Source organism: Suncus etruscus, chromosome 2 (assembly GCF_024139225.1).
Source record: "Suncus etruscus isolate mSunEtr1 chromosome 2, mSunEtr1.pri.cur, whole genome shotgun sequence".
NCBI classification, from domain to species: Eukaryota; Metazoa; Chordata; class Mammalia; order Eulipotyphla; family Soricidae; genus Suncus; species Suncus etruscus.
This window is the reverse complement of record NC_064849.1, coordinates 9,722,288-9,733,432: the sequence shown is the minus strand read 5'-3', so window position 1 is coordinate 9,733,432 and position 11,145 is coordinate 9,722,288. Positions and strand designations below refer to the sequence as shown.

The following is an 11,145-nucleotide window of genomic DNA, read 5'->3' as shown; positions in this document are numbered from 1 at the left end:
CTCGCTCTCTCCCTTCTCCCCAACACGGAGCTGGCAAGGAAGCCAGTTCTGAAGACCGTCCCGAACTCCCTGGTTTAGGGCCCCTCAGCCTACGAGTTCACGTTTACCATGAAGGATAGATCGTGTCCCGGCCTGGGGGGAGCCACTGTCCTCTAACTTGAGGATTTCACGCCTACGGGGAATGGGGCAATTTAAGAACATCGCTACTTTTAGAGCACTCACACACAGAGTGAATTCCATCAAGTTCCGTGTATTCTTTCCAGAGCATGAATGAGTTTGCATGACCATCAGAGCACCTCTTGACATCACCATCACCAGCATGAGGAACTGCTTGGGAACTAAAGACGGGGCACAGTTCAGGAATCCCAAGTTGCATACGGTTCCTCTACATAGGACCAGGTGCGGGGGTGCAGCACCACAGCCAGAAGGAAGCCTGCAGACTCGACGAGGAAGCCAAATCGTGGGTTGGAGACAATGTTTAGGTACCTGGCAATACTGTTGAAGCAAAATACTCAACACAGCAGGAGAAAGACCCCTAATAAGGGGGGGCAAAAGGAAGAAAGAAATAAAAAAAAAAAAAGGCATCCTAGAACCAAATAAACATCTGATATTTCCTTTCCCTTTGAGAATAAATACAGGTAAGGGGTAAGGTCACTTTTAGCCTTGGAACGGATATATACGTGTGCCTAGGATGGTCTCACTAACCGAGCTACAAGCGGATCTGATGTCTGTCCTCTGCTAGGATTCTCACTTTCCAAAGAAAGCCAGGGTGCCAGGGGGCATCTGCTGTCAACACCTAAGACTTCCTTGAGTGGCAACCGCTAAAGCAGTCACTTGTCTGAGACAGTGAACCAGGGGGAGATGGCCTCATGTTTCCTTTGCAATAAGAATAGTCTAGGTTGAGGATCAAGTGGCTTTCAAGCAGCAAGGTGGGTGTGAAAACTGTCTGCCGTTTTTTAGAGCATTCGGTTACGTTTATGGGTTGGTGAGTCTGTAATGACATCGCCACACTGGGCTGAGGTACGCTTTCTAGTTCCACCATTGTCCAAGTGGAGTGCCATTTCTTCTGATATGAAAGTGTTCAAATCGACATCATGTAGTCCGTTTCTCCTTCGACTAGCATTCGATCCACTGCTTACGTGGGTAGGAGAGCCTGGGGTACTCGAACGCACGCTTATACTAGCCATTGCACCACTAAGACCTAGGAAGAAGAAAACAGGGTTTAGAGTTGCTCGTTCTTCGACCCTCTTGAAAGCAACCCCCTTTACTTTCCACGATGGACTAGCATCAAAGGTATCATGGGCCTGTTTTGCTGGAAAAGAAGGGGTCACCAGGGAGCACTGGCAGTTTTATTCTGGAAAGAGGAGCCATTGGGTTTCGCTCTGACCTCTGATTGGCTACTACCAATATGTGCAGTTATCCGTAGTTACAATGTGGCCAGCACCAGAGTAGGCATAAAGATCTGTTGTGAAAGCCTTCTACTGCTCTGGTTAGATAAGGCTGCAAGCCCGTGATGGCCTGAAAATGAGTGGGTTGGGCACAGGATAATGTCGGCTACCCAAAGCCAGCTTATTTGGGGGCTGGAGCAATAGTACAGCAGGGGAGAGCATTTGCCTTGAGTAATTTCTGAGTGCAGAGCCAGGAAAACGACTGAGCACCACGAGGTGTAGTCCAAAAAGAAAACAAATGAACAAAAATAACTATGGTATTTCGAGAATCCCGAGATATCATCTGGCCAGTATACAATCGTCTGGAAAGGGGTCATTGTTAAAGGTCACAAAGCGTGGCTGCCCTTGAACAAATCAGGTCCCCATCTCTATGTGACAGATCTTTCAGAAGAACAGCCTGACTCTAGCATCTACAGTTCCCTGCCCTGGGACAGACAGGCTGAGGGCGAGGGCCAGTCTTGCTGTTTCCTTCACAGGGATGAGGTTTATTAATTCGAAAATAGATTGTTATGGGGCCAAACATGGTCAGCAATTAGATGCTCGGGATTAATTGTGAGAGGCACAAGAAAGACAGAACACAAACCAGAGTTGAATGAAAACTACTTAACCTCAGGGCCCGGGAACGTAGCTCAGTGAAGCCATCCATGGTGGAGTAACAGCCAAGGGTGCAACTCAATTAAAAACAAAACAGGGGCCAGAGAGATAGCATGGAGGTAGGGCATTTGTCTTGCATGCAGGATGGTGGTTGGAAACCCAGCATCCCATTTGGTCCACCGAGACTGCCAGGAGCGATTTCTGAGCGCAGAGCCAGGAGTAACCCGGAACGCTGCCAGGTGTGACCCAAAAACAAAAAAAAACAACCAGGGGCCAGCTATATAATACAGTGAATAAGGAACTTGTCTTGCATGGGGTCAACCCAGGTTCATTTCACAACACCTCCCACCTCCAAGAGTGATCCCTGAGCACTGCTGGGTTTGGACCAAAACACACATAATCATTGGCAATTGATTTTCCTATGAATTTCTTTATGCCATTCAGGCCTCATATAGAGATTTCACATATCACTTGACTAATTTACATAGTATGACAATAATGTTTCCTCAATAGTGTTTAAATCTTAAAATGTTAGATGGTACTCTTTAAGAGTCTGTTCTTTGTATGAAGCCATATGTAATTTAGTTGAAAAAGAATTTTTACATTAGGATACCAACTACAAAAATATACTCCCTACCAACACTGTTCTCACTCTGGACAGTGAACAGTCTCAAACACATGATCTCTGTACCCCTTTCCATGACTCAGTTTACTCATCTTGAGGTCGAAGATGCATCCTCCTTCCACAAAAGTGACCCAAGGAAACAGTTCTTAATCTATTCAAGGTTGATACATATTTTAAAGCAATAGTGGCTGGAGAAACAGCACAGTGGGTAGGGTGTTTGCCTTACAAATAGCTGACCAGGGGCCGGTAAGGTGGTGCTAGAGGTAAGTTGTCTGCCTTGCAAGGACTAGCCAAGGAAGGACCGTGGTTTGATCCCCCGGCGTCCCATATGGTCCCCCCAAGCCAGGGGCGATTTCTGAGCGCTTAGCCAGGAGTAGCCCCTGAGCATCAAGCAGGTGTGGCCAAAAAAAAAAAAAAAATAGCTGACCAGGTTCAATTCCTGGCATCCTATGGTCCTGGGTCCCACTTAGGAGTGACCTCTAAGCAGAAAGCCAATAGTTAAAGCCCTGAGAATAAGTATAAGTGTGAACCAAAAAAAAAAAAAAGATTTAAAGATAATGTTAAATTTTAATATTATTAAATATTAATATTTAAAATAAAATAGAGGCCTGAGAAACCTGGGTTTGACCCCAGCACTCCTTTTAGTCCCCAAGTCAGTCAGGAGTGATTTGAGTGTAGGGCCAGGAGTAAGGCTTGAGCATCACCAGGTGTGATCCAAAAAAAAATAAAAGCACTACTAACTAGTATTGTAACAGCCACCTTACTTCACAATTTAATTATCAAAATAAGTCTGTGGCATCTGCCTTATCTCCACTTAACCAAGGTTAGGCTGAACAAATCCCCAAGGTCACACAGCAGGAAGAAAAGCTGAGACTCATTCCTGTTTCTGGTGTCTGCTCTGGCTTCAGGGATCTGGAGCCCCATCTCCATCTCTCTGTACTTTCTTCCTCCTCCCTGCTCTTTCCCTGCTGGGGCTTCCCTGCTAAGGATCCCTAGGTCCTCCACTCCTCTGGGGATGCCTCCCTGATCCTATAACTCTTTTGGCTCTCACTGGCTCCCCCTCCCCCATCCGCTTGAAATAACTCACTGCTTCCTGTGCCCCAGCCAGTGGCCTTTCAGGTCTTCTCTTCAGTCCATTCACAGGTTGGGGTCACCTAAGGTGAAAGCCTCTCATCTGACACCTTTATCCAAGCGGGTGCCAAAGGACAGACATGGTTCTTGAGGTTAGAGGGTGCTGGTAGATTCCTGATTGTCTACTGGCTGGCTCAACCCTACTGGCTATTCAGAAAACTATAAAACGGAACTGAACAGCCCTGCAGAAGAATTAAAAATAAACAACTCAGGGGCCAGAGCAATAGCATAGTGGTATGGCATTTGCTTTGCACGCGGCCAACCCAGAATATACCGGGGTTCTATCCCCAGATTCCCAAATGATCCTCCGAGCCTGCCAGGAGTTATTTCTGAGTGCAGAGCCAGGAGTAACCCCCTGAGTGTGGCCGGGTGATCCCCTTCCCCCACCAAAAAAAAAAAACCCTCAAAGGGAAAGAAGTAACAGGCTAATTTTTTTTTTTTTTTTTGGTTTTTGGGCCACACCCGTTTGACGCTCAGGGGTTACTCCTGGCTATGCGTTCAGAGATCGCCCCTGGCTTAGGGGGACCATATGGGACACCGGGGGATCGAACCGCGGTCCGTTCCTTGGCTAGCGCTTGTAAGGCAGACACCTTACCTCTAGCGCCACCTTCCCGGCCCGTAACAGGCTAATTTTAAAGAGTACCTTTAGACACTTATTTCTTCTCAGCTCTAGTGAGAGGAACTTTGGTGCTTTAATATTTGCTCAATTTTGAATGAGAGAACTTCTAAGTCCTACCTTTTTTCAATTTGGCAGCTAAGAACAATCAATACCACACTGCTATATTTTTTTAAAATCTAACTCTCAGAAACAACAATCTTTTAAAGCTTTTATAATCTAAGCTCGCCAAAAAACTTCGTGTCAAAAAAAAAATTAAGATTAACAACCAAAAAAGGTAAGTATTTTAAACAGCCCAAATTTTATTTTATCAACCAATTATGCTTTCGAAAACCTTTGCTAAGCCACATAAACTATTAGGCCTATACAAATACAGAGAATCTAAACATGCCTTAGAAACAAAAACTGAGTTGGACAACCCACGGGCATACAACTTAAAGTCTACCAAAACACATTTTTTCAAAAGGACTAAGGAATACCAATTCACAAAAAAGGCAGAACAAGTAATGTTGATTGGACAGGGAAAAAAAGTCTCAGATGCTCAATATAAGATCAACTTAGCAGTTTCCAAGCTTCTGCATCCATTTTAAATGATCATTAGTACAGGAGTCAGGAGGGGGAGGGGAGAAGAGAAGATTAGGATGATTTCATCATGCTTGGAAAATGGAAAAGAAAGCTCCCCTAGGAGCTCAAAACAAAGTTACAAACCCGGTTATAGGAATTTTCAGTTACATGGTCGATTGTTAAAGGCAGCACATACCTATTACTTCCATCCCAAGTCCATGCATGCGCAGAGTGGTGAGGAAAAATCCTGTTCCACAATCCATTACGTGTCATTCCCGTGTCCCAGCACATTGTTATCACACACAAGAACAGAAAGCCTGAATGCAGAGCACCTCCCTTCCTCAGCAGAAGCCGTAGTTCCCTCTCTACTGGCTCTCAAGAGGGCAGAGACAGGGACTCAAAAGTAACACCATTGTGATCTGTTCCCCAGAGGTCTCATCTCCCCTCCTCACTACTTGAAACAAAGGATTTGCGTTCTGACTGGGCAACCTAAGGAACTGGCCGCCTTCAGTTTCAAAGGCAGTGCAGGAAGTCCACTACCCAACTGGAAAAATGGCCCTTTGTGTACAGCAAGGGTGTTCTGAAGTTTTAAGGAGCAAGCCCTGGCGTAGAAATGTGTGTTTTAATGTACTAAGGAAATTCAGTCATTGAAAAAGAGATTCTCTAGGAAGATGTTGGCAATTTTAAGTAGATAAGCACTCCCCACCCCAAAATGTAAATTGTGATACTGATTTTTTATTGAAGTCAAGCACACTAAATAAAACCAGTTACAAAGATACATGTGTCACACCAAGAAAACAGTTTTCCGTTACGCTGACAGCCAAAAATGTGTTCCATTTCTCAAAGACAGTTTTAATGCCATGGAAAATAATGTTCACAAAGTTAAAAAAAAAAAAGAAAGAAAAAAGAAAAGCAAAATATAGTACCATATATGCAATATGATCTGAACTATTAATTTTAATATTTATACATTGAAGAAAAGACTGGAAGAAAATGCACCAAACATTTTAACTGCATTTTATCTCTGTATTAGTGAGACAAGATACTTAGAGCTTTAATTTTAAACTGCTCTGTAACTATCCAGAGATAAACAAACTGTCTACAAAGCAGACTACATGGTCTCCTGATACAGCTTAGTTAAAAAAAAAAAAATAATTCCAACATAATTTCATAAAAACTGCAAAGTGAATACAATTTTGCATCATTTTTAATCCATTTCTTATGTTGAATGTTTAAGTGCTAGGCCCATAAATGTCAGTAGCAAACATCTAACTTTACAGAAAACACCAGTTTCTCATTTAAAATATTAACGCTATCTTAACTGCCTCCATTGTTCTTATTCAAGTGAATTTGAAGAGTACAATGTAGAAATTCCAGACTTCAGAGAAAGTTTAAAGAAGATTCATTTTCAGCAATTAAGAGATCAAACTGCTTTGATGAATTACTCTCTTACATATCCATTCCCAAGGAAGTTAAACATTTTACTGTTAAACTGCTAACAACTCTGGTCCTTCAGGCAGATGCAGATGGCAACATTCACATTTTTAAAGAGTCTGAAGTGTGCTTATTAAGAGTGTGAGCAAAAGAGGTGCTGCAAGTGGATGGAAAGAAATAAATCCCCCACACCTCACAAGTCAGATCCAATTATTCCTCTGCAAGAAAACATTTTCAGAAAGTTTCTTTTATACAATACCATTCATTCTCCAAAAGTCCATGAACTGAATATGTGTTAGGCATCAAAATCTGTTTCTATTAGGCTGTTATAACAAGAGTGGTAGGAAGAGAACAAGAACCAAATACAAAGTTCTCTTCTTTTTTGTCTGTTTTTGGGTCACACTCAGCAGCTCTCGGTGATTACTCCTGGTGGGCTAAGGGGATCTATCCCGGATCTGCTATGTGCAAGATAAGCACTCTACCCCACTATACCATTGCTCCAGCTCAACAAATTTTTTTCTTAAATGTACTGGGGGGGGGGGGGGAGATCTCAATTTTCTACAAAATCTGACCAGGAACATTATATAGACTTCAGGAAATTTGGTAACTTTCCTTGTGTATCACTCTAGTACACATGGGTCAAAAATGTTTTCAAAAGATAAACAATTTATTTGGATCAGGCTGCCTAGAATCTCAGCTTTCCAGAAAGTCTTTTTAAAAAATATCTTTCAAGTTGACACATAATCTAACATTAAGTCAGAAATTTTAGGAATTGGCCTGTTTTTCCCTATATAAAAATTTTTATCAGGCATTATACCCCTGAAGTAGGATTTAAAACCATCGCCTTTTTTTGTGGTTTTTGGGTCACACCCGGCAGCGCTCAGGGGTTATTCCTGGCTCCAGGCTCAGAAATTGCTTGCTCCTGGCAGGCACGGGGGACCATATGGGACGCCAGGATTCGAACCGATGACCTCCTGCATGAAAGGCAAACGCCTTACCTCCATGCTATCTCTCCGGCCCCTTTCTTCTTTTTCTTAAAAGTTTCTGTATGTACGTCAGATTGAGAATCCTATATTGTAAACAATGATTTAATCAAGATCTTCACATAACCTTGTTAGGGTTCAAAAAAGTCCTAAATTCTGCTAACACCACCTCAATCTGATTTTGCTGGGTTTCTGCTGAAGATCCTTTACTAAGCTTTTTATAACCTACACCCTTAAGTCTAGTCTTTAATTAAACAGGAAAAGCTCCAGAATGACAACAGGTTTTTCAGTGCTCACACCTTCCCAAATTTTTATTACAAGGTTAGCTCCAAACACATCATCTACAAACAAAACTGTTTCAACCAAAAAGACCAAGAAGGCTTCCAACTTCAACACTAATGAACTACTTTCCCCACCCCTGCTCAATGGCAAAAGAAGGGAGGGGAGGGGAGGGGAGGGGAGGGGAAGGGAGGGGAGGGGAGGATGATTTATTTAATCTCTGACCCAATTCAATCTCCTGCATCCCATAAGGTCCCCTGGGGCCTGTCAGGAGTGATCTCTGAGCACAGAGCTAGGAGTAACCCTGCAGCTCTGCTAGGTGTGGCCCAAGGACAAAAATAAATACACGTTTCTTGAAAATATCCAGTCAAGGGGCCGGAGAGATAGCATGGAGGTAAGGCGTTTGCCTTTCATGCAGGAGGTCATCGGTTCGAATCCCGGCGCCCCATATGGTCCCCTGTGCCTGCCAGGAGCAATTTCTGAGCCTGGAGCCAGGAATAACCCCTGAGCACTGCCAGGTGTGACCCAAAAACCAAAAAAAAAAAAAAAAAAAAAAAAGAAAATATCCAGTCACATCAACAGTTAGGCTGCTTGCGTTTGCCTAATTCCCTTTCAGACCCTGAACATGGGAAAGCAGACCCCATTCTTAAAACTTGTTTTCACAGGCCCGGAGAGATAGCACAGTGGCCTTGCAAGCAGCCAATCCAGGACCAAAGGTGGTTGGTTCGAATCCCGCTGTCCCATATGGTTCCCCGTGCCTGCCAGGAGCTATTTCTGAGCAGACAGCCAGGAGTGACCCGAGCACTGCCGAGTGTGGCCCAAAACAAAAAAAAAAAAACAAAAACAAAAACAAAAAAAACAAAAAACTTGTTTTCACATAAAATCAACTTAAAATTGGACAAAGTGATATCTTCAAGTCAACTGCCAACAGGTCTTATCATTCTACATCATACCCTGATGGAATCTGATTTAGTCAATGAATTTTACAGACAGAATCCAGGACAGTTGGCTACTATCAGTACTTTCAAGACTGTCATCAAAACTTCTGGAGCTTGGAGCCAAAGGGAGCTTGCCTTGCACATAGCCAGCCTGGGTTCAAACACCAGGTGAAACCTCCTCTGCTCCCCCAATGCAACTGTCAAGAGTGATTTCTGAGTGTAGAGCCAGGAGTAAGCCAAGCCCTAAGCATCACTGCATGTGGACCAAATCTCCCCCCAACCCCCCAAAAAAAGAAAGGAAATAAAAATTTTCTGGGGCCAGAGAGAGATAGTGGGTTATCGTATTTTCCGGTGTATAAGACGACTTTTGAAATGAATAAAAAGTCCACTGAAAATCAGGGGTCGTCTTATACACTTAGTATATCCCGAAAAATGTTTCAATATGCCGCTAAACGAAAATCGACTAAATGAAATAAGTCAGAGAGAGAGAGAAAATCGCAGAATGGTCTCACTCATCTATGGGCTTTAAGAAAAATGAAAGACATTCTTGAAATAATTTTCAGACACAAAAGAGAAAAGAGCTGGAAGTTACAGCTCACCTCAGGAAGCTCACCACAAAGAGTGATGAGTTTAGTTAGAGAAATAACTACATTTTGAACTGTCCTAATAATGAGAATGTATGAGGGAAATGGAAAGCCTGTCTAGAGTACAGGCGGGAGTCGGGTGGGGAGGAGGGAGATTCGGGACATTGGTGATGGGAACGTTGCACTGGTGATGGGTGGTGTTCTTTACATGACTGAAACCCAAACACAATCATGTATGTAATCAAGGTATTTAAATATATTTTAAAAAATCGAAAATCATCTGGATATTGACACGAAACGAATTTTCCAACTCGATGCTGCACCAATCACTGCAAGGCTGCTCGAACCACCTCTCTAACTCAGCCAATCCAAGCAGGCTTTTTATGCATGCCAATTAGACAATGTTCTGTACCCAAATCTACACTGCTCAGACAGGCCAGAGACAGAGAGGAAGTCTATTATATTATAGTATAACCTTCGGACCTTTGCTTGTTGTGATTGGCTCACTGTGGTACATACAGTTGCAGCACAGGAAAGTTCTGTCTTATACAGCGAATACAGGCCTAAACCTATGTTTCAACTGTAAATTTAGGGGGTCGTCTTATACGTCGGAAAATATGATAGGCATTTGTCTTACATATGGCTGATCTATAAAAAAAAACTACAGTATGGAAAAAAATTTTAAAAAAACTACAGTATGACCTATAAAACTACAAAGACCACCTATGAGCTGAGTAATTCAAAGCATGGCTTTGACTTAAACCACAAATGGGTGAAATGGTGACTGTACATCCAGCAGCTTCCTCTTCCATTGGGGTATCTCACACACACCCCCAGAAGGCAAGCCCCTTCTTACTCAAAGGACCATTTTCTTTTTCTTTTCCTTTTTTTTGGTTTTAGGTCACACCCAGCAGCACTCAGGGGTTACTCCTGGCTCTATGCTCAGAAATTGCTCCTGGCAGGCTCAGGGGACCATATGGGATGCCAGGATTCGAACCACTGTCCTTTTGCATGCACCTCACCTCCATGCTATCTCTCCGGCCCCAAGGGACCCTATTCTTTCCCCCCTTCATGATGACAAACACAAACCAGCGCGAGACCGGATGTTGCACCCAAGGACTTTTCAAGAATCAGTATTAGCTCCAGAAGTCAAAGCAAACTTTCTCTCCACCAGCAGAAAGAGACGAAATGGACTACAGCTTGGTTCGGATCAGCCCTCCCTCTGGAGTGCCAGGTAGATTCAGCAAGGCCAGACGCCAGCAGAGAGCCAAGCACAAGCACCCAATATGGAACAATCTGTCTGTTCCTCTTTTAATACACCTACTTAACAAATACAGCAGACTGTGCACCAGACTTGCCCTCCAGGAATAGTGGGAATGCAGCTCTGACCCAGAACACAGATCTCCCTCCATTCCTCTTACTAGGAAGACTCACATATGAAGATGGGAGAAACTTGGGACTCAAATAGGAGTACAGTGTACACATTTTTAAGTCAGACAAACCTAAGACTGCACATCCTCAAAGAGGCCCTTATTGACTAAGTTCTAGGCTTCACCCTACAGCCAGCCACAGGGAAACCAGAGCGATTTTTTTCTCTGTAATTTTTGGGCCACTCCTGGCTCTGTGCTAATGATCACTTCTGGTGGTTCCAGATCACATGCAGTTCTGGGTTATCAAACCCCTGTTGGCCTAGAGCAAGGCAAGTGTCTTAATCCTTGTACTATCCTTCCAGACCCAAAGCTATTTTATTTTATTTTTGGTTTTTGTGTCACACCCAGCAGCACTCAGGGGTTACTCCTGGCTCTACACTCAGGAATCGCTCTGGTAGGCTCAGGGGACCATATGGGATGCCAGGATTCAAATGCCGGCCTTCTGCATGCAAAGGCAAATGCCCTACCTCCATGCTATTTCTCTGGCCTGCAAAGCTGTTTTTTGGTTTGGTTTGGTAT

The 11,145-nt window shown here is 43.5% G+C and overlaps 1 protein-coding gene across 1 annotated transcript in view; it reads right to left on the bottom strand.

Annotated features, from left to right (window-relative positions):
• Positions 1-234: 234 nt before the first annotated feature.
• The window catches only part of HAPSTR1 (HUWE1 associated protein modifying stress responses), a 35,702-nt gene continuing 24,791 nt past the window's right edge, over positions 235-11,145 (bottom strand). The window contains exon 4 of the mRNA XM_049768509.1: positions 235-1,201. Coding sequence (XP_049624466.1) covers positions 957-1,201 — 245 coding nt within the window. The 3' untranslated portion in view covers positions 235-956. The remainder of the gene's footprint in view (positions 1,202-11,145) is intronic.